Here is a 24,543-nt window from a genome sequence, read left to right as displayed (position 1 = left end):
GCGACATCTATCGCAATGGATTTAGATAAGTATTGTGATTAATATTACTATACATATAAATTATAAATTTTGGGGGCATAAATACATATTAGAAATAAAAAATTATAATAATTATTATGCGAATGTTAATTATTCAACATAAATTTAATATGAATCACGAAAACATGACAATGTGTTTATTCTAAATGGTTTCAATTCGATTATCGATTGTAACATGCACACCAACCTGTATTCTTTCTGTTACATTGGCTATCTGATTATAATACCTAATTTTCTCAACACAACTATCTCCAATGACAATCGTTTTCGTGGATAATGTTCGATCACCAAGAACGACATGACCCAGTCAGGTTAGAAAATGATTATAATATTATTCGAGTCGCGTGTAAACCAAATTTTAGACGAATGTGAAAAACTAAAGTGTACACGCGATTTCACGTCCTACGATCAATAATAATCGACAGGACGAATATCAAAATCCAAATGCCTCTGATTTCGAGGAATTGTCCTCATATCGCCAATCGCGGTGATCTCGCGTTTATTGAGATTGTTGTGTCGCAAAAGGAAAAGTTTAAAAAATGTAGTGAATGTGATACGGATGGACCTAACTTATGGTTATGCTTATTCCCTGATTGTCGTTGGGTCGGGTGTCCAGAAACACATTTGGATCATAGCATTGTACACAACCAAAAATTTCCTAATCATTGTGCTCATATGAATCTTTCCACAAATCGTATATGGTGTTACTCTTGTAAAAGAGAAGTTATAACTAGGCATGTACCATCACCACCAGTGTCACCTACTCAAGTAGATATAAAACCACAAAGTAACAAGTTTGCTGGTGATGCACCTATTAATATAGATTGTAAAACAGATGATCTTAATCGACTTATATTGGATAAGTAAGTATTTTATTTATTCTTCTTATATAATTCTCATTTATACTATATTCTTAAAAAAATAAATACTGAAAACTTTTGAGGCATACGTATTTACCAAATAAATATATTTTCTTTTTTATAAACAATAGGTTTTATGGTGAGCTTATAAATAGAGTGAATTATGAGAAAGATGGATTATTTAATGAAAAATCTGGTGATTCACCAGATAGTACAGACTCGGATGAAAGCAAAGACTTTTCTGGAAAACCAAGAGGTCTTGTTGGTCTTCAAAACATTGGTAATACATGTTACATGAATGCAGCACTTCAAGCTTTATCAAATGTACCTCCTTTGACACAGTTCTTTTTGGATTGTGGTCATATGGTTAGCTATATGTCCAAAGATAGAAAACCTGGTTTAAGCTTAAGCTATTTAAACCTTATTAGAGATATGTGGAATAAGAAAACCAGAGGATATGTTGTACCACATGGAATATTATCTGGTATTCGAACAGTCCATCCAATGTTTAGAGGATATCATCAACATGATACTCAAGAATTTTTGAGATGTTTTATGGATCAGTTACATGAAGAATTAAAAGAACATATTGAAGATGATCGCGACAATGTGTTGAGATTAAAGGGACTAGGAGAACAGTCTTCAGATGAAGATGAAACTGAAATTGATGGCAATGGTTCTAGCCAATCAGATGCCGAATATGAAACTTGTGATTCTGGAGTAAGTGAACAAAGTTCTCTTAGTGATGAAGGTGAACGTGGTACAAAAAGAAGATATTCTAGAGTATCTCAATCAGAAAAACTAAGAAGCAAATTCACGAATAGAAATATCAAAAAGTCAACTGTAGAAAGTCAACCATTTTCTCAACAACAAAGATCAACACAAAATTCACCTGTGAAATACAGGACTAAGAAACAAATGAAAACACGAAGTATCATTAGTGATATATTTGATGGAAAACTTTTAAGTAGCGTACAATGTTTAACTTGTGATAGAATTTCAACAAGAGTAGAAACTTTTCAAGATTTGTCATTACCCATTCCAAGTAGAGATCATATTGATATGTTACATCAAGGACCTTTAACTCCGCAAAAGGCAGGACCATGTTCAGATGTTGTGTATGTAACTAATCAGTCTGGTTGGCTGTCATGGTTCTTACAATGGATGCGTTCTTGGTTTTGGGGGCCAGTTGTTAGTCTTCATGACTGTCTTTCTGCATTTTTTAGTGCAGATGAACTTAAAGGAGATAATATGTACAGTTGTGAAAAGTGTAACAAACTGCGAAATGGAATTAAATTTTCAAAAGTTTTAGAACTACCTGAGATACTATGTGTCCATTTAAAAAGGTTTCGTCATGAATTAATGTTTAGTTCAAAAATAGCAAATTATGTTTCATTTCCATTAGAAGGATTAGATATGCGACCATATTTGCATAAAGAGTGTGTATCCAAAGTAACCATGTATGATTTAATATCAGTTATTTGTCATCATGGTACAGCTGGTGGTGGTCATTATACTTGTTATGCATTAAATCCTATTGTGAATAAATGGTTTGAATTTGATGATCAATGTGTCACAGAAGTCTCGCCAGAAACTGTAAAGCATTGTGAGGCTTATGTGTTATTTTATAAAAAGTGGTCACCAGAAATGTTGCAGTTACGCGACAAAACAATGGAATTGATGGAAATTTCTTCCAGAGAATTGTCTGATCTGAACTTTTTTGTATCGCGGCAATGGATAAATCGTTTTAATACATTTTCGGAACCAGGACCTATAGATAATTCTGATTTTCTTTGTCCACATGGTGGTGTTAATCCTGTTAGAGCACAATTTGTAGATAAACTTAGCATGCCTATTCCACAAGCAGTTTGGGAATATTTATATAATACGTAAGTATTACATAAATTATGTTTCAAAATTATTCCTTTAATTTAGAACTTAAATTATTGACTAAAATAATGTTTCAGATTTGGAGGGGGTCCAGCGTGTACACATTTATATGAATGTCCAAGTTGTGAAGAGAAATATGAATCATTACAAAAAAGGAGACAGTATGAGATGGAGGTATTTCAACAGCTAAACCATAACACTGACAATCCTACTGCCATATATGGATTGGCTATGGCTTGGTTACGTCAATGGCAAAGTTTTGTACGGGGTAAAGAGACTCAACCACCAGGACCAATTGATAACAATTCTATTATAATAAATAAGAATGGTCAGAATATCCTCAAAGTTGGTAAGTTTCAAATTATAGTATGTTAAAGTCTTTGTAATAAGTTTATATGTGTATCTTAATATAAAACTTATATATAGGTTCAGATTATGGACAAATACCAGAAGAACTCTGGCAATTCTTCTTAACTACATATGGTGGAGGACCAGAATTAATGTTGCATTCATGTCAAAGACCAGTTTCTGCTCAGTCTAATATATCATTACATTCCACTTCAAATTCAAATCTAGATCAGAATTTTAAATCCAGTCGTACAGAAGTTAAATCTAATAAACTCTGTATGACTAGGAGTTCTGAAACAATTTCACAACCAGATAGTGCTATTGAAAGTTTAACTTCGGATAGTGACTCACAAAAGACACAAAGGGATGTTAATGAGTAAATTAATTACTTCAACATATAAAATATAAATTAATACTTCCACATGGACATTAAAGTTATAATTGATATCCTCATATAAAAGAATTAATTTCTAACTGTCATGTCGTATAACATAGTTATGTTATAGATTATTGTTGGATCTGTAAAACAAAAGTACCTTCGATAAAACTACTTGCTACACAGTACTTCTTATACAATATTTGAACATTGTGAAACATTATATAAAAATTTTAAGAAATGTCTGTATATCTCATGGCGTTTGCTTGTGTGTCTTTTGTTTGTCACTATGTGCAATTTAATGTAAATTTGTGGGTATTAAGTGTATTTGGTGGGCAATTAGTTAGTACAAAATTTGGTATCTACGACTGTATTATTTAAAGACAAATATTTAGCTGTATTCTTAGACTAAGCTGGTGACATATTATTAGTCCTCCAACTTTGATGTTAAATTTAACATTTTTCCTCTTTGTACATTTACTATAATATCTGTGTGTCATTCCTGCATATACAAAATACCCAAAATTACATATTTTCTGGTTTATATGCATTCATTTAAAAAATGTATACACTATATACATATAAGTGGAAGACTGAAAAATAAATCGATTTAATTTAGCAAAAATTTTTAGTTAACCCTGGTAAAATATACCAAGAGTAATATATAAAACCACAACAGAATGATAGTAACAGAAGCTTCGTACTGTAGAAAATTAGTAGAAAATGTCAAATTTCTGCTGTAGTCACACACACACACACACATACAAACACACTCTTCTACTGCAGTTTAAGTTATAAATTCATTGATATGTATATCTTTAGAGTAGAAGTTAGAAGCATTTTTTGTTGTGATCTCACGGCCTTATATTGTTACCAGAGTTATTAAATTCAATAATTAGCGGTTATTTTGTATACAATATATTATAGTAAAGTATTCATATTATATGCGTGAATTGCTTGTTTGGATGTTAATGTTATAATTTGAATTACAAAACGCAGGGACACAAATGATTGTAAAGTTAATATCAATTATCAATTATCATTACGAAAAGTAACATATCTAAGATGAATAATAAACAAGTTGATTTCTTTATTTATTAAAAATTATTGGTTTTTCCCTCTTATAATACCTTTAATATTGTATCATAGTAAATAATAAAATAACATCTTATTATATACATTTATATACAAAATAATAAAATTATTGTTATTTTCAAATGTTATCTACATTACAAAATGTTTTTTAGTAAATAATTAACGCTATGTAAATAATTACGCTATGCTGTCATCTTTAATATTTATAATATATATTAATATTTCACTTTAAAGTAGGACATCATGATTAAAATTGTCATTATTATTAATATATGTAACATAACTCTCTTTGGGAAAATTCGGAAGATCCATATGTCCGTTGCTCTCATTGTTCATTAGTACTTACAAGTATTTAAAAAATGTATAATGTGAAATATGAAATATGATATTGTATTGGATGTTGTTTTTGACAATGCATAGCTTTCACAAAAAATATTCATTATTAAAAAAATGATACTAACGGTCAAAGAAGAAATCGGCAGGTACGCAGAAAAATACAAGGAAAGGCTAATAAAATAAAAACAGATTAAGGATCATTAATTGTTTACACATTTAATAAATATTTAAAAAATAAAAACAGCTCAATCTTTAAAATTCAAGCCTAATTAAAAAAGCGCTCGTTTAAATCGCGACCTCCTCTTACAAATTTCAATACCAGTCTCGTCTTGTCAAGTGACCTTTTAAGATATCAACAGGAAATACATCTTTTCTAATATGAGGAGCTCCTAATAGCAATAAAGCGACATTAGGTGCCTCAAGAAACACCTAATCGACTCAGATATTGCAATACTAGATAAGATACGCATAGTGAGTCAGTCTTTGCAATCATTCTCTTTTAATTCGTTTCAAGTGGGGAGACGTGACTTTTAAATACAGTACTGACATGTCGAGAGATGTCTCATGGACCACATCGATCGAGGCTTGCGCGTTCGAGGGATGCTGGCCATATTCTTCGGATCTTCCAACCCCTGATACGCCATCCCCGTAGTCTATGTCGCGATTAAGGGCTCGCGATTAGGGACTCGACGATCGCGGTAGACCGTAGACGACCATGCGGTGTCGTAGCCCACGTAGTTAGACGGTTTCGACCCTTTATTTTCAAGTATTTCCGTTCTTCGGACTTGCTGCTGCTGGACCCTTTTTTAATTCAAGCCTTTCGTTACGCCTGGCAAGGAAATTGGAAAAATAAAAAAAAGAGAACGGGACGAGACTCGCGCTGGAGGAAGTTGCGTCTGTCGTCGCACTGTTCAAACGCCGCTAAGTTTCCCTGAATATTTGCGGGACGAATTTTATTCGTCATTCGGTAAGTGAAGCAAGAAATCGAGACTCCGGTCGATATTTAAGAGTACAAGAAATCAGGGGCAAACATTCATAGGAGAGACATCAGATACGTATATGAAAAGTTTGGAAGCGTACATGGAAAAACGATTAAATCGATTAAGAGCTTACGGAACACAATGAGGGATTGTCATTTAAACACGGGGTTCAATTACACGTGTACAAAGTATTTCCTCGTTAATCGAATGGAATTGTGTCGCTCTATATACTCAACCATTCTTCTCATTCAAGCGATTAAAATGACCTGTATATCGTGTGTTGCATCTGTTACTCTAATTATTTTTTATAAACTGGCAGAGTTGGTTGAGTTACTCTAAAAAGAATCATTAAAAAATGCCCATAACTAATGCAAATGTCTTATTAAATTTTTTGAATACTAAAGTAATTGAATATTATAGAATTTCATTGCTCATTTCTATCCTTCATTTTATTATTTATTGCAAGATATGAACATTTATATATTTATATTACATTGATATTTCTCTATATTGAAATTTTACCAATTTTCGTAGAACATATGTATAATTCGTATAAATTGAAAGGATTCTCTAAGTATATCTGATATATAATATTTAGTATACTTAAAAACTGATAATGCTAATTGCCGAGTTACACCGAACAACATTACTCATCCGCAACAGTTGACAGTCATATTATATATGTTATATTACAAATGATATCATAATATTTGTTAATATACAATTTAAATTTTGTAAATATAATGCAAATAACTAGCAACAATCGAGTATATTGCTTACTAAGATTTTCAAATGAGGGAATGCACAATTACTAATAATGCCTACTTTCAGAAGCAACGAATTAAATAATGGCCAATTTTCGCGGATTCTACATACCATCCTTTGGGGCAACGATAAACGTTGCTTGGGAAACATTGAAAGCTAAATGGCCAGAGAATAGTCCGTGTATGGAACTTATTCGCGGTCCAGGTCCAGGTCAACGACAAACTCCAGGACAAAGTGGACATGCACAGTTCAAATCGTTGGACGAAGGTCATGATAACACGGAAATGATAACTATGAATGGAGATCAAGCATATCGGGAGCAGAATAATGTAGGCATCGCTGAGGACTCTTTCAGCTATCAACGAAACGGGTAAATGAACGTTTTCGCGTATGTATAGTAATAGATAAAAAGGACTATTATAAAGCTATTGTAAATTCGTTCTTCGGTATTCGATCGAAGAAAGATTCTTATGTAGAAAGAGCTCATACATGCGATTTAATTTCATAGGGACAAAATTAGAACAGGAAGTGTCAGTAGCGGTGAATTTAGCGAATACGACGAAGGTGGTGGCGAATTTGGTGGCTCAGGAGTAAAAATTAATGAATGGCAAGCAGCATGGAACGTTACAAATGCAATACAGGTATTGTTTATTCAACGACAGATTCTGGTATTTATACGATACCGCAAGATTAGATTTATTTATTCGATTTGCAGGGTATGTTCATCGTATCGTTGCCATTCGCCGTATTACGAGGTGGCTATTGGGCTATTGCTGCGATGATCGGTATAGCTCATATCTGTTGCTATACTGGCAAGATACTCGTTGAATGTTTATATGAATTGGATACCACGACTGGCCAACGCGTACGCGTACGGGATTCATATGTAGCCATTGCGAAAGAATGTTTCGGACCAACGTGGGGTGCTAGAGCGGTGAATATCGCTCAGATCATCGAATTACTTATGACTTGTATTTTATACGTGGTCGTCTGTGGTGATCTGATGATAGGCACGTTCCCCGAAGGTGCAATCGATACTAGGAGTTGGATGATGTTGATCGGGATATTTTTACTACCTCTCGGTTTTCTCAAATCCCTACAGCATGTCTCAGTCCTTAGTTTTTGGTGCACGATGTCTCACTTGTTCATAAACGCTATCATCGTCGGCTACTGTCTTTTAGAAATCGGTGATTGGGGTTGGTCCAAAGTAAAATGGATGCCCGATCTAAAGAATTTTCCAATCTCTCTTGGTGTGATCGTATTCAGCTATACCTCGCAGATATTTTTACCTACGTTGGAGGGCAATCTGATCGATCGATCCAAGTTCGATTGGATGCTAAACTGGAGCCACATCGCGGCCGCCGCGTTCAAATCGCTCTTTGGTTGGATCTGTTTTTTAACTTTCCAGAATGACACACAGCAGGTGATCACGAATAATTTACACTCGCCCAGTTTTAAGGGTCTGGTAAATTTTTGCCTGGTCATAAAAGCCGCACTCTCCTATCCTTTGCCGTATTACGCTGCCTGCGAACTTCTCGAGAGAGCGTTCTTTAGAGGCAGACCCAAAACGATCTTCCCAACCATATGGACTGTAGATCGCGAGTTGAAAGTCTGGGGTCTGGCGTGGCGAGTTGGTGTGATCGTTTTCACCATTCTTATGGCGATCTTCATTCCCCACTTCAGTATTCTTATGGGGTTCATAGGCTCCTTTACCGGAACAATGTTATCATTTATATGGCCGTGTTATTTTCATTTAAAGCTAAAGAGAAACTCCATGGAATGGAGTGCAGTCGCGTACGATTGTTTCGTGATCTTTCTCGGTGTACTCTTCGGTGTAATCGGAGTATACGATTCAGGCTCTGCCTTGATTAATGCCTTTGAAATCGGTCTGCCGTTTTGAACAATCACACGTGTGATTAAGCTCCCTCGATCTCCGTTTGTTTCTCCAACGGAAATAAAAACATGTAAGACGAAGAAGTACGTGTAGATATACTGCTCAAGGGAATCAAATTTTATGACACATGTATCGAATATGCACTGTACGATAATATTCGTATCGCTTTTAACGACTGCAGTGCAATCCGCTTACGTATTCCCTTGAGAACATAACGGCGTCTATATTTTTGCTGGTTTCGAACGTTTTTTAACGTTAATCGTACGAAATAATAAAGAAAAAGATTCTAGTTGTGTGTCATCGACTAGGGAGATTCTATGAAAAAGAAAAATGTATATCTCTTCGATTGTTTGAATAGATATAACATACAGATTTGTTTAATCGAAAAGGTTCGAGACATTTTGAGATTGTATATTTATATTCAACCAGAACTCACACATATCTAGCAGATGATCTATTTAAGGCGAAAAAATCTAGTAGAGAAGAAAAAATGAATTTATTCGCGTATACATTTTGGCTTCGACATGTGTCCTATCATCTTCGTTTGGGTTTATGTCTTCCTTCTCCTTGACAAAAATCGTCGACATTCAGGGGCTTTCTAGGCAACATTTAGACTATTTAGAGTGCAGTAAACGTAACAATATATTGCTGGTTGTAAGTGATCGATGTCTTCCACAATACGTTTACAAGCGAAACACACGGTGAATATTGTACGTACAAGTTAACTACTGTTACGCAGATTTCGGGATTTTATAATTACATTGCGGATCTTGTAATTTCTATCTACACGTTGACTACGCGCCGCGCCGAGGAGGCGTTGTTCGTTGTTAAATTTACAATTAGAGATATTTAGTCGGCGGAACGTGTAAAACCGAGAATAACAACGTTTCTCATTACGATTACTTCAGGATCTTAGCTGCCAACACGTTAACAACAAATTAGTCTATTCTAACGTCTCCTCGTCGTGCAAGCGAATGCAAATATGTAACCAGTTATGTACGGATGAGTACAATTAGTTATAATAATCCAATGTCTTCCGAGGCCTTTGCAGGCCGCATAGATCACACTTAATTTAAGCAATACGAATGTAGCTAATGCAGTAGTTCGGTGCTGCGAGATGTTCTTCAATTCAATTGTATCGTTAAATTCACTCAAATATTAGGTACTTAGCTTCCGAGATCTATACAATTATTACTGTTTGAGCTGCCTCTCCGAATGTCCGCCAGCAATTTTGTCCGAACGTTTCGCTAGTATTATAATTAGCTTCTTAATAAGTGTACCAGTTGATCCCTGAGGAAAAGGTTAATTTAGGGATTATCTAATTCACTTATATTCATCTAGAAGCCACATACAGCGATAATTGTTATATGCATCTTAGTGCAATCTTAGTTTTTACTACGTGAAAATATTTTATGTTTCTCGACTTCATTCTTGGTTAATGTTATAACTACACTTGTTCGTAATGAATGTGTATGGCAATTGTTGGAAATATTGCGCGGTTATAATTAAGAGACTATAAGATACAGATAAAGATTGGGCTTTTATTATTGAGTAGATTTTTTACGACCAAAGGAAACAGGTTGAATGAAATGAAAGGTAAAGCCGCCTACCGCTAATCGCACTTCCATATAATCACCACCTTAAAAGGAATAAAAGATATCAGAATAATATTAATATCATTATGACATGATCAGCTATCGTAAAAATAATATTAATGTTGTTATTTAGGAAGATTAACAGTTCTACTCAGTATTCTGTAACTTGTTATTTTTTTAATCTAGATATCAAATCTAAGGGGAAAAGGGGTAGGAGCATCTCGCAGTCACAATACGTTATTTAAATGAGATACGATAATATTCATGAAACGAGTCTTCCAATGATGTCTTCCAAGATGATAATAATAATTAATGTAATACGATCTATTGATCGAACGAAACCTTTGTCAATGATATTAAACGTTATATTGTGAGTTATAGAAGTTAAGCGTTAATTATTAAGGCTATGATCAAATTTAATGTATAAGTGAAATCATCTGCAAATTATTTCAACTAGTATTTTCCTTTCTTCAAGAATCGTTCCCTTCTTTACATCATCAACGTAGACAAATGGTAAAAAAAGTCAACGCAAGATTGATAAATTACATATGATATTGCCTTGTTATTTAAAAAAAGAGATATTGGTATCGTATATATATATATATAATGTATATGTATACATAGTATCGATCTTTTATTTTAAGAAGTATAACAAAGCTTTGATTATAATTGTCGACCAAAAAAAATAGACATTAAATAAAATTAGACAGAATGTCGTGCATGAAGATTACAATGATTACAAAAGGAAGTTTCTATTTCAAAGACTATAGTTAAAAAGAGGTTTGAATAATTATTATTCACCTTTGTGAGTACAATATTTTCAAAGAATAATACATACGTTATAAAGAATAATAAACAAAATTACACATGTTTCAATGTAATCGATGAATTTTTTTCCAACGGACCTTTAATTGATACAGTCCTTAAACAGACAATAGATATACATGTACTTATGATACAGTATTGTTTATCAATCTTACATATGCATTAATATTATTTGAATCTGGCTCGATTTATGGAACTCGATTCAAAATGATATAAAGATGTTGGATTGTAATGTACGAAATGTTCGTTTCTAAGTTGAAATAAAAGCGCTTCTTTTTGACAATATAATTTTATTAATAAACAGTATTCATCAATAACAATATATAATATTCATGTGCAGTATTTATTTTTATTTCCATTTTTTATACAGAATTCTTTTTAAGTACCATGACATTCAAAAATGTCAAGCTCCTTTTGTGTGACATTGAAATTCCCGTAACATTCTTTGCAAAACTTTAATCAACACTATGGAAACTAACAGTGCATGCATAAAAATATATAATACATTTTTTATTCCCAGAGATTACGTTCGTGTATAAATTTGTAAATTTATAACGATCACAATATTTTATCAAGAAATAATAACCAAGATTTAAAAAGTATTCACATGTTTTGGCTCGATTCATAATTTATGTACCTACATATTCTACTAAAAAAAAATTCTTTTGTTTTATTCTACAATAAAGTATATACATATGTATGCATCCGTATTTCATACGAAAAATAAACCATAAGCTTTTATGCGCTCAATAATTACGAAGTGATATTTAACGTGCCTTCATTTCATTGTAGCTGGTTGTTTAATCCAAAATCCCCATGTAGAAAACTGCTCTCCATTTTGTTCTTCATTTGAACCTCGAAATACTTTTATTTTTACACGTGGTACATCCCCTGGAAGAAAAGAAATCTAGTCCCAAAAAGTGAATTAATATGAACACTGGTGTTACGCCGGGCGACTCTCTGCTTGGCCCAGCTCACACACCGCGGGCCAGACGGACACCAGATGCCCGCTCTTCCGTACGGCGTACCCTCAATAGCCTTAAGCACTCGTCATAAGCCCGAGTCACTTGCCTGCTAAGGTCCTTCAGACCCAACAAATGTCTTTTCTTTTTTTTTTTTTTTTATTTATTTATTTGTGGAAATTACAATCAATTCTCGCGTTGAGAATTTTCAGTAATTTTTCTGGCGTGACGCAGTGACATGGCTGTTTATTTACAATAAGTTAATACTTATTATAGATAAGTATAATTTATAAGTATTATAAGTAAGTACATATGCTTAATTTGGATAACTAAATGAATCTAGCGTTTAGGTCTAGCGAGTAGTGCCTCTTCAGCCTGCGAATCTGGCCTGACCTAAAATGGCATGAACAAACCCGATGGTCCCGTGCGCTAGGCACACCCATCGCTAGCTTTCCTCCGACACAGCATCGTCACTCAACTTCACTTCTTCTACATCGTTGGAAAAGTCAACTACTAACTCTAAAGCTAACGCCTAACATGGCAGTCTAAGCATAACGCGAGAGTCGGACTCCCGTTGACGTCTCTCCTCGCGACTGCGTCTCCCCGCGATTGGTCGAGCAAACAACTGGCACTTAGAAAGATTCGAATAAACTATTTTATAGAAACATAATTCGAACAGTGGAATTCTATATCTACAACGTATAATGTAATATGCAAAAATAAGTCCTATTTCAATCAATTTATAAATTATTGTTTGAAAAGTACATGGTATAAAAGATTATATTTTTAATCTTACCAATTTCCATAGCATCACTCTGCATAGTTGTTTTTCCTCTATTACCGTTTACATTCACAAATATTATTAAAGTGAGAAAACAAAGTAAGCTGACAATTTTCTAAAATAATACACAGACATTTTCACTTATAATAAAAATCATAATACATATTACCAATATTAATGATATGCAACCTACCAACGATTTCATGGCGATAGATGAACATACAATGATATTTTCAGGTAGAATGAATCCTTTATGTAGTGATAAATAGTATTTGGAGCGTAACCGAATCAGATCTGTATGGTTTTCAGATACTTTCTGCTACAGAGAAAGTTACTTTTTAACAAATAAGAATAAAAACCTCGAAACATTAAAATAGATACTTCTTACACGTTACAATGCAGACAATAAAATTTGCGGTTAATTCTTCTTATTTCACAAAAATTAATCTTTTTATCTAAAATTTTTTTTAAATAGAAATCTAAGAATATAAGAACAGGAATCACTGAAATTTTCGTATTAAATTTAACAATTCATAAATTTCAATTTTCGTCCGTGAATTGGAAAACAATCTATCGACAATATACAGAAAGTAATTTTTATCTAATTTTGATCTAATTTTATCTATTTTATCTATTTTATTTTTATCTATTTTATCTAAGTGGCGAAACGTGAATTACAAAAAGAATAATTACATCTATTTACAGTTGCTAGGTATTACACATATACTCTTACGTACAATACGTTTTATATAATTTTTTGAACAGAATAGCTCGCAGTTTTCGTGCAGATGTTTGTTTTGAAAGGAATCACAATAAATGTAACCAAAAGTTATTGTATTAATGTGTATTTGTTGCATCACTGAAATACATTATTTTTCTATTATAATTGCATTTTACTTATACAATGCAATTAATTCAATTTTTGTACAATGGATTATTAGGATTCTTCTGATTGGAATGGTTATCCAAATCTGCCTTTGTCCCTGATCCATGATATCCTGCTTGATGTCCTGGACCAGTAGGTGTATGAGTTGGATTACATTGTTTTGCTCTATTATCCTGCGATGCTTTGTCCATCTATTGAAAAAGAAGAAAAATACAAAAATATAATTTGTTAGGCGCACATACAGAATACATGGATAGATTTTATTATGTTACTATAAATTGATGTTATGTGATATTATTCCTTTCACTGTTGAATTATATTCCAAGACAAGATGCTCAATGACAAATCAATTTTACAATCATTTGATTACACAATATACGGAACGGATTTCACCGAATATTAGGGTTTCAGCAGAGGAGGAATTAAATAAAGTAAAGTAAAATTTGTGACTTTTTTCTAGTTTACCCAAAAATATTAAAGTCAACAAATCATCACAATCATCGTTACATAATCAACTAAATCTATATAATAAAAAAAGTAATTGGCAGTTGACTAAAAATATAAGTATTCTTACAGACAAAACATACGAATTTATATTGACTTTACTAATCTAAATAATTTATTTTATATTCGTAAGAAAAATTCTAGCAACATACAAGAAGAGGAAGAAAAGAATAAGAAGAAATATATAAAATAATTATAAAAATGGTTTAAGATAAAAAAATACACTTCACTTACCTTAGAATTGCGTAGTTTATAGATATGAGTGAAATGTCTTAAAGACGCTCTTGTGTCTTCAAGTAGGTTCGATGCTTTATATATGCACATGCAATTGGGAAAGAGGGGATATGGGTTTCCCCTGAATCCTCACAGGGACTTTTACAAATTTTTATCAGAGAGGAAATGACGTTCTCATGCTTATAGTTTTTATTATTTCACAGTACAGGTGCTCCATCATGCGGCCAAATGCTGAAGGTGGTTCACACTAGCATATACAAGAACCTATAACTTTAGTGATCTGCTCTGTTTGGTTGATCATAGTTCTATACTACAAGAACCTGTTTAATTGTACGGTTCTACAAAAAAGTTCATACCTACTTTTCTATTTACTTTTCTATTGCATCATTCCACTCATCCATTATCGTTTGAAAGGGAATACTCTCTTTTTTTCTATAAAGAAATACAGTAAAGAATTAATTTCTCTTTCTTAGGCAACTTACAATTAATTTAATTTTTGCGCGATTTTGTTATTCTCATACTTATCTATTTCGGATAGAAAAGTAGATATGAACTTTCTCGTAGAACCGTACAATTAAATAGGTTCTTGTATCGTGGAACTAAATAGGTTCTTGTCTATACTAGTGTGCAACTAAACAGAGCAGATCTCTAACTTCATAGGATTTTGTATATACTAGCATGGATCACCTTCCAGTATTGCCTGCGTGGCACAGCACTTCCTCTCTGCTTTTATATCGGGGAATTTTAATTGTAGTAGCAACTGCTAAATGAGAAGTACACCAGCTTTGTACGTTATTGGGATTCCCCATTTAGCGATTGATATACCGGATGATATTTTGCCATTTAACATAGCAAATTTTAATAATTACGATGCTTTGAATTTACAATCTTTAAATTCAAAACATTTATCCGTGAAATATATATTTACTTTTAATTTAATTTATGATTTAACATAAAATTTATATTTATACAGAGCCTGCACATATAAAACATAAATTTTATATTTGTATAGTTGTTAAGTTGTTTATATACTATAAATTATAGCAGAGAGGAAATTTCCTCTTTGATCACAGATAAATAATTATTACAATTGTGTTACTTTGTAAAATATGTTTCAATTATTACAATTTGTTTACTTTGCTTCTCTCTTTTATTTAAACATATACCAAGCTATTATGTCTTATAAATATAGTATACTAACGAGCATATATAATATTGCTACCTACTGAGTAGTTATGTAAAGATTTATTTTGTGTAGATTACTCATTGTGTAGGTTAGCTTTACTCATCAGAATGCATGAAAGTTCAAGGTCACTGTTACGATATACAATAAAATTTTTATTCCAAATTTAATTAACTTATGCCATTGATTGCTAAAAATACGAAAATATAAGAATCGAAAATTCTTTCTTTTTTCAAACTGCTTCTTACGATCTATAATAACTAAAAATTTGATATTGTTAATTGTTAGTTCAATTTACGACAACTAATATTTCGCTTAGACATGTATTTGCAAATGATATGTCACAACTTCGTCGTTAAAAAGTAATTAAAATATATTCATATTTAAGGCAAAAGATTAACAGAAAATATACACATATACACTTGTATATACAATTGATATATAAAATTAAAAAAATTCTCCTATAATTGATATACGTTGTAGGAATGATTGAGATTGGCAAGATAAAAGCTGATAATTTATTTTTGCAGAATTATTTGTTGGATATAAATTCTTTTTTCGAATGTTCTCAAGCAATATTTGTGGTTCAAATCTCGATTTTATACTGTTTTGTTTGATAAACGATTCTGTGTTATTTTTCGTAGCAGAAGTAGGATAATGCCCATCAGAAGTAGTATAGGTTTCATAAGTATCAATATTTTCACTGTCATCAGCTTTATAAATTCCTGAAGGAGGCGCAGCAACTTGTACTTTCAAAGATTCTGGTTCTTCCTGACAAAGACTTCCGGACAAAGCTTCAGGATTGTTTGTGTTTATTTTACTTTCTTCTTCTATTGCTATCACTTCATCTACTTTGCCATTTATAAGTGGCAAAGGATTGATTAAATTTTTGTTATTATTATTCTCTACATTATTTACAGAAGTGTGCCTCATTTCAGATAATTTTACAATTTCAATTGGTTTATCATCGTTTGTATCTTTTATATCTTTTGGATACAAGGCATGCTCTATATTTTCCTTTTCTTTCATATCATTTACAGGAATGAATTTCCATAACGTCGCTTTTTGGTCTGAAAATAAATTCTGACTTCTATGACAACAGTACAATGCTCCAGGATCTATGGGATGTGCTTCTGTATTAAAAATATATCCTCCTGCATCTACAATACATTGACCCCATTGTGTTTCTATAATTTCTCCTTTCTGACCAGAATTATGAATAAAATTATCAGGATCAAAAAGGAGATAAAGATATTTAGTTGTTTCTGCCAAGAAAAAAGACTCCATTCTATCAGCCTTTCGGTGGTCCCTAACATCATTGATAGTTGCATAGCCACACGTAGTTTTAGCACTATGCTGCAAACTTCTTAATATATCTATTCCTACCTGTATAAGGTAAGGATCTCCTGTAGCTCTATATAAGTACATAACTGATTCTATGAGTTCTGGTCTTAACGGGTAACCTTCCCTGTTAGTACCTGCTTCTGCTTGTGGTATGTTATAAAATTCTGGTGTGAATCCAAATTGTTTCCAAACTCGATGATAATTGTGCAATGATTTCATTGCATCTCCAATTTCACCAAATAAACTCAGTACTCCGGGCCAATAGGCATCCAAAGACTGAAACACTGGCAAAGTTACTTGACCTTTTGTCATAGAAACCCATAAATGCCAATCCTCTCGTCGAATATATTTCTCAATAGCAGCTTTGTGCTCATGAAAAATTGTCGCTAGTAGTGGATCTTGGAATAATAAAGTGCCTTTTGCTAAATATTCAAAATAAGAGTCAACACCTGCACCAATTCCAGAATCCTGAGCTGTCCAATGACCTGTTAGTACGTCTATATGATTACCCACTAATCCAATATTTGATTTATAATAGTGCAATGCTTTAATAGCATTCATAGCTACTTCTTCATACAATGGATCTCCAGTTAATCTAGACAAAGTTCCAAATTCTAATAGAAATGTTCCAATCCCAGCAGTACATGTGATACTTGTTTCACCTTCAGGTACTCCATATTTCAAATTAACAGTGCCGTATGGCATTCCTGTTGGAGTGTCAAAGGCTGCAATTAAACGTTTTGCCATATCTTCTGCAAGGCGTAATAATGGACCATTACAAGGCCACCCTGGCTCTAAATTAATGCCTGCTTTACGTGATAGAAGATGAGCACTAAGTAATCCCCCCACTACTCTTATATTAGTTTCAAATACAGATACATTGATATTAGCCTCAAAATCTGCTCTAGCACTTATAATTTCTGCTACACGTCGAAATTCAGAAAAATTACCCATTACAGCGAGGGTATCCAAAGCATCGATAAGTGTCAATGAAAAACTGCCCCATGTATCAAATCCATCACAACTCAATGATCGTAGTTCGTCATAGGGATAAGCGTATGTTAAATAGCTCGAATAAGCATGATCAAACATAGATCGTACTTCTTCCCTTAGAGTAATCAAATCTTTTTTATCGTATTCACGTAGCCCATTTACCAAAGATAAAAAACCAAAACATAACCATGTATCAAAAAGATGCATCTTGATAATCAGTCCGTGAATGTTTATATCTCTTTATTAATTGAAATTTTATTACTCACAGTATATGTAAATGCATTAAAATAAAATGATCTTTTTAAACGTGGCATTACTTAACGAAGATGTTAAAAATTGTTAGAAACCGGCTTTTGTCTGATATGATATATGATACATGACTTATTCTTAAGTAATTTCTAGCTTGTTTTATTGCATGAAGTATGTTGCCTAAACTCATTAAGGGGAGGGGGGAGGATACATAATATTTATATACATAAATGTTAAGTATGTATATTTATCTAGTAATAAAAACATCCAAATACATATAAATAAACAGATTAAAGAATTATTTTACATTCTATGTAGTTTTCATTACTGTATCATACTTTATTAATATACACTTATGCATATTAGCTTTTATTTTCATACATCTAAGTATATTGTAAAATTGATTAAATTAAGTATTTAGTAAAATATTCAAATCTTTCACAATTCAATTTTTATTGTAGTTTAAAAAGGCTATTATGAATGAGTGATAATAAAATAGGGATATTTAAGTTTAATAACAAAATGAAGATAGAGATATTTAATTTTGCTATCCAAATTTTAAGGATATAATATGAATTACAAATTCAGATGAATTAGTTTTTAAAAAATATCTACAAAATTAATTTAAACAACATAATCAGTAAGTTTGATAATCAAAAGAAGTTACTGTTTTATGTATATTATTATAAGATTGGTAGCTACATTGTATTTCGCAACGCTGTTTAAAACGAAATATTATAAACGTGTGACAGTTTCAACAGCGAACGGATAAAAAATATTACATGCGTAATTATTTTTTCGCACAAGACTTTATTAGTATACATTTATAAATTAGAATTGAAAATAATCTTCTTATTAACTGTCACAGTTATTGCTAGGAATCTAGAACATTTTGTTTCTAGATAATGGCGTAAAATTATTGAATGTATTGTAAATATTCGCATTTTATATGTCTCATCTGTCGGTATATCCTGACTGAAAATATTATTTGTAAATAACGCTTGTTATATATTATGGGAGCAACATTTTCTTTAAACATACTAACAAAAGTATACGGAAAATCATCTTCCGTTCGCTCAAATATTGTCGATTATTGGTTAAGATTAAAAATTAACAGTCATTCTGTACGATTACGATAGCGATCGACAAAAATGAAATTAAACGAGCTTGTTTATTGGTAAGAAATTTATGTTTTCATCACATTTCGATCAAGATTATATGGCTGTTTGTACATTTAAAACAATTCACGGTTTAGGTATCAGAAGAAAATTGGTACTTATGATAAGCAACAATGGGAAAAAACCGTGGAGCAACATATTCTTGAAGGATTTACACATGTTCCAATGAGAACTGCAAAACTAAAAACGGAACTTATTGATGTAGATCTTGTAAGAGGTAACAATAAACTAAAAAATTATAATCAAAATTTAACTATTAAGCTATTCAATATTACGATATTTATATTTATAATCAATTAATATTCTATTTATATAATATTAATGCATATAGGTTCTTCTTTCCCAAAAGCCAAGCCAAAGCATGGATTGTCAACTGTAGCTTGCTTGGCACTTCAGCGTTTATTGCTTCTTCCTTTATATAGAAAATGGTGGATACAGCAAACTAGTTTAACAATTTTTACTTTATTTTTATTATTGTATAGTTTACAACTGATCAATATGGGTATATATTTTTGTCAAATGGCAAAGGACAATGAAAGTGATGTATGAAATGTTTATTAGTATTACAAATATACATACATCCATATATGTATGTATTTATAGATATATGTATAAGATATACATTTACAGATTATATCAACTTCAGAGGTATTAATACCTGCTATTATGATGTTGACATTATGCGTTGTTCATTCCCATATTGTGTCAACTCATTCAGGACCAACAATAGGTGATGGACAAAATAAGCAAAAAATAGTTAGACGTTTAAGACACACTAGATGTCGAATGGGTAAATCCAGGACAAGACAAAACTTGCGTAAGTTTCTTATTATATACTGTAGAATTATTTTATATAATTATCAAGTATGTGGATTTCTATTTTAGTTTATATTTACTATATCCTGTAGGTTTGCATAAAGATTCTAAATCATCTCAAGATACAGCATCTGAAAAAGCTAGCACAGTAAGTGATGAAGTATTAACATCTGTGCGATTTGCTAAAAAGGTTGTAATTGAAAATTCTTTGACTGTTAGTCGGTCACAGGTAATTATAATTTATTATTTGAAATATGTAAAAACAGATTTTTAAAAAACTTTATGCATAGTAGTTCACTTTTATAGGAATTTCTGACAGCTCAAGCATCTTGTGATAATGAGCCAATGAATGTGGCTGTGAACCATCCCTTACCCATAAATGAGGCTTCAGCTAGTCATACTCAATCAAGTTAATACATTATATACTGTACTAAAACTTTCTGTCTTATTGTTAGTTACATGCTTTTGTTTAAATGCAAAGTATACTTCTTTTTGTTATAGATGAAGTTCCAGATCCAAATATAAAAAATATACATCAGGATGATGATGGATTTGAAAGCTTAAATGGAAATGTGTCCAGTGATAATGATAAAAGTGCTGCACGAGTACCAGAGAAATTTAAACATAGACGGGAATTACTTAAAAATAACGAGGAACGCATTCTTTGGTTAGAAGATTCTACTAGTCAACAAGTTTTGCAATCAAAATTTTCAGGTTTGATTTTTGACAAATTTTATTTAAACATTTCATATAGTAACATTATGCAATACATGATACAAAGTGCTAGTATCAGTTTAAAATAATATATTTTCATATTTTAGACATATATTTATTTATTAAATCTCTCTAGCAATTTATCTAATATCTTTATTAGCTAAAATGATTGTTTTCCACTTTCCATGCAGCACCTGAATTATTAAAGTCACAGGAAAATTCCTCAAATAGCGAAGCAGAAACTTCTAACAAGATGGTAAATAGTCTAATCTTGTTTTTAACTTCCATAGTTTATTTTTCATATTGTTAATTTTTCTGTAATGTATTTCATTATATTAGATAATTATGTGAGTTACTTAAATATAAACATATTAAAATTTTAAGTTATTATTTAAAGGATAAAGATCAATGTCTAATGGGAATAGGATCAAGGGAAGGACGACAGCAATGCGAAAGTGAAGAAGAAGGAGAGTGTGAAGAAACAGTTACAAATCATTTAACAGAAGCTACAACATCTGCTACAGAATGGATGGGAGTAACAACAAATAGTGATGAATGTAGCTATAGGTGAACAATTTTTTAGAATCTGAAATGTTATTTAATTAGGTCTAAATTAATTAGACTGATATTCAGTAAAAGAGATCATCTTACCATTTATATCTTTATACTAAATTGGCTTTTTAAATTTAAATCCTTTTACAGTTCAGAACTTGAAGAATCTGATCTCCATAATGAAACCAACAAAAATTATGGGGAATTTGTTGAACATCCTTTTTCTTGGGAATTTGAATTACCACCCTCCATAATGCTTATTTCTAATTGTGCTTCATACGATCGTGGTAACATAAATTAAATTATAATAATATAGATAAAATTTAGTACTTAATTATAATTTTAGATGTATTTTCTATTATAATCTATTAAAATTTTGCTATATTTTAGTTTCCTGTACTATATGGACACGACGTGATATAAAAAAGGCTGAATTGTCGGTGCTGGATATCAGCTCGGCTATTATTGCTAGAGTAGAATCAATGCCTGAGAACATGAATTACTTTTATGGAGGCTTAATCCTTAGTGTGGTATTAGCTTTAATACCATCTATTAAGCGATTGAGTGATCATGTTGGGATGGACAACAGTAGCAATGTAACGAGTTCCTTAATACCAAATGACTTGACTTATGTCAATTTAGAAACATATAGTGATATTTTAGCTAAAGTTATAGATTTGACTTTCGGGACAACTCTCTGGTATGTACACAATATAAATCATTACATAATAAATATCTTAATGAAATAAAAACTATTTTACTATGTAATAAAATGTAGTATTGTTGGAAAAATATCTGTAGGAAAAAATTAATGAATGTTATTATTTATTTCAGGGAACGTATAGTAGTGCTTATATCAGCATTTGAAAGACTTATATTATCCTCTTTATTATTCTTTTTATTAGCAGTTGCAGAACGTACTTATAAACAAAGACTTTTATATGCAAAATTATTTTCACATTTAACATCGTCAAGACGTGCTAGAAAATCTGATTTACCACATTTTCGGTTAAATAAAGTACGCAATATAAAATTGTGGTTAAGTGTCAGATCTTATTTGAAGGTAAAATAAAAAAAAATTATATATATATATATATGAATGTATGTGTAGTTCTAAGCATATTCTTAATATATTTGTAATATTTCAATCTTTTAAGCAGTAATAATTCATTTCCAATGTATCATATATTATAGAGAAGAGGACCGCAACGTTCTGTAGATGTAATAGTATCAGCAGTATTCATTGTTACTTTATTATTGTTATCATTTGTGAGCTTGGAGTTAATTAAGGTAAAAAGATGAGTATAAAAATGTTACAGTGAGAATATACATATATATATATAACACTCTATAAGTATAATATTAATATTTGTGATATAGGACCTTGAGAGTTTACATTCCCGATATAACGTTGAAGCATTGTTTTGGAGTTTTTCTCTTGGAATATTTATATTACGTTTTATGACATTGGGTACGAAAATTAATAAAAAATACAGAAATCTTTCTGTGTTAATAACTGAACAGGTAATTAAAATAAAATAATTAAAATAAATTAAAAACGATATATATAACGTATTTAATACGTATACAAAATGTTATCCATATTTATATTTTAATTTGAAGTATTTGATATTGTTTTGTTTTTAGATCAATTTGTATTTACAAATAGAGCAAAAGCCACATAAAAAAGAAGAACTTATGGTAGCAAATAATGTACTCAAATTAGCAGCAGATTTGATAAAGGTAGTATGAAAACGCATGTCCTTGTTATTACATTTATAAAACAACTGATTCAATCAAATAATTAGTATATATTTTGCAGGAACTTGAATGTCCATTTAAAATATCTGGTTTATCAGCTAATCCCTATTTATACACAATTACAAAAGTAGTACTATTATCTGCTCTTTCGGGAGTGCTTTCTGAATTACTTGGATTTAAGCTTAAGTTACATAAGATAAAAATTAAATAAAAAGAGGGATATTATATTAAATATTTATTTCCATATAGCTACCTCATGATGTTGAATCATTAACGAAAATAACTTTGTTATTGATATTCTATAGTATTGTTTTAAATATTGAAAGAAAATATTTCATTTTCTAATTTCTTAGTTTACGTATATTACGTATCATTGTTATTTTATGATATTGTTAGGAATTCTGTTTTATAGCGACGAATTAAATCACTAAATTGTTTTTATTTGTTATAATAAAAGGTAATAAAAGTTCTGCTCATAATTATCATAGTAAACTATATCGAAATATTCTATAAAAATGTCAGAAGTAAATATTTATTTTTTTAAATTAACCGTTATTTTACAACCTATATGCAACCCGTATATATTACAATCTGTTATGCTCATAGCAAAATTTAGATATAATCAGAGAGGAAATTTCCAAATATAATTGTTCGTTTAATGCATAACAAACGATTTAAATATATATTTATTGATGCTTTATATACATATATAGAATATCTAAGTATCATGTACATATAATATTGTAAATACTGCTACAAACAATGCTTTAAGTGGAATATAAAAAATATGAAATAAAACAACTAAGTCATGTATATGTATGTATTGTATGTATATATACACATATACTCTTGCAATTATAAATACTGTGACTTAAATGTAAATTATGTGAATTTTACCGTATTCGATCTTTTTGGCGAATCTGTTTTTTAAAAAATAAAATTATATGCAATATAATCTTGATTTTCGTTTAAATACCTATATTTTTTGTCTATAATACTTATAATAATTATAATTATTATAAAATAATACTTATAATAATTATTATTTATCTATAATACATAGAAATAATAAGTAAAATTGTACACATGTAAAATTCAAATCTCAGTAATTAGTAATAAATTTAAAAATACATATAACCAAAATCAAATGATACCACCGACGAGGTAAGTACAGGTATGTCTTAGGTCCTTAATCAATAGTCAATGCCAGTCAATGGCGATCTATGGGTGAGATACTTTCATTGGCTGAGTATAGCTTTCTCAATATAACGAAAGAGAGCGTTGGAACACTAAAGTTTCTATTCTATTGTATTATTACATGAGATATAGCTAAAATTTCAAACAAAATAGATATAAATTTATCTTAAATAACTAAGTGCTGAT

At 31.0% G+C, this 24,543-nt stretch overlaps 5 protein-coding genes across 6 annotated transcripts; 3 read left to right on the top strand and 2 right to left on the bottom strand.

Moving 5' to 3' along the window:
• The first annotated feature begins 178 nt into the window (after positions 1-178).
• On the top strand, positions 179-4,606 carry LOC117239490 (ubiquitin carboxyl-terminal hydrolase 20). Its single transcript, XM_033505092.1, has 4 exons — positions 179-902; positions 1,031-2,788; positions 2,867-3,138; positions 3,216-4,606. The coding sequence occupies exons 1-4, from the start codon at positions 484-486 to the stop codon at positions 3,515-3,517; spliced, it is 2,751 nt and encodes a 916-aa protein (XP_033360983.1). The 5' UTR covers positions 179-483; the 3' UTR covers positions 3,518-4,606.
• Positions 4,607-5,531: 925 nt separating this feature from the next.
• Positions 5,532-9,146, top strand: LOC117239487 (vesicular inhibitory amino acid transporter). The gene is made up of 4 exons (XM_033505084.1): positions 5,532-5,911; positions 6,756-7,059; positions 7,198-7,330; positions 7,405-9,146. Exons 2-4 carry the CDS (start codon positions 6,773-6,775, stop codon positions 8,587-8,589), a joined length of 1,605 nt encoding a protein of 534 aa, XP_033360975.1. The 5' UTR covers positions 5,532-5,911; positions 6,756-6,772; the 3' UTR covers positions 8,590-9,146.
• Positions 9,147-13,574: 4,428 nt separating this feature from the next.
• Positions 13,575-14,475, bottom strand: LOC117239486. The gene is made up of 2 exons (XM_033505082.1): positions 14,371-14,475; positions 13,575-13,823 (listed from the first exon to the last, which is right to left on the bottom strand). Exons 1-2 carry the CDS (start codon positions 14,458-14,460, stop codon positions 13,662-13,664), a joined length of 252 nt encoding a protein of 83 aa, XP_033360973.1. The 5' UTR covers positions 14,461-14,475; the 3' UTR covers positions 13,575-13,661.
• Positions 14,476-15,636: 1,161 nt separating this feature from the next.
• On the bottom strand, positions 15,637-18,305 carry LOC117239485 (ER degradation-enhancing alpha-mannosidase-like protein 2). Its single transcript, XM_033505081.1, is given in 2 exon segments — positions 15,637-16,110; positions 16,112-18,305. Coding segments are annotated over 2 exon segments (2,025 nt in total). The 5' UTR covers positions 18,098-18,305; the 3' UTR covers positions 15,637-16,071.
• A 694-nt stretch (positions 18,306-18,999) lies between these two features.
• Positions 19,000-23,405, top strand: LOC117239488 (putative homeodomain transcription factor). 2 transcript variants are annotated; one of them, XM_033505085.1, is made up of 16 exons: positions 19,000-19,316; positions 19,395-19,534; positions 19,649-19,860; positions 19,948-20,134; positions 20,226-20,362; positions 20,440-20,542; positions 20,635-20,847; positions 21,039-21,103; positions 21,245-21,414; positions 21,550-21,686; positions 21,790-22,099; positions 22,234-22,462; positions 22,594-22,689; positions 22,780-22,923; positions 23,047-23,142; positions 23,222-23,405. In XM_033505085.1, exons 1-16 carry the CDS (start codon positions 19,291-19,293, stop codon positions 23,369-23,371), a joined length of 2,415 nt encoding a protein of 804 aa, XP_033360976.1. In that variant the 5' UTR covers positions 19,000-19,290; the 3' UTR covers positions 23,372-23,405. The 2 variants fall into 2 exon arrangements, with proteins under 2 accessions (XP_033360976.1, XP_033360977.1); XM_033505086.1 differs by lacking the exons at positions 23,047-23,142; positions 23,222-23,405 and having other exon boundaries at positions 22,594-22,717; positions 22,780-22,907.
• Positions 23,406-24,543: the final 1,138 nt, after the last annotated feature.

The sequence above is a fragment of the Bombus vosnesenskii genome, unplaced genomic scaffold, assembly GCF_011952255.1.
Source record: "Bombus vosnesenskii isolate JDL3184/JDL3185 unplaced genomic scaffold, Bvos_JDL3184-5_v1.1 scf7180000014056, whole genome shotgun sequence".
Taxonomy (NCBI): domain Eukaryota; kingdom Metazoa; phylum Arthropoda; class Insecta; order Hymenoptera; family Apidae; genus Bombus; species Bombus vosnesenskii.
This window is presented reverse-complemented; position numbering and strand designations above follow the sequence as displayed.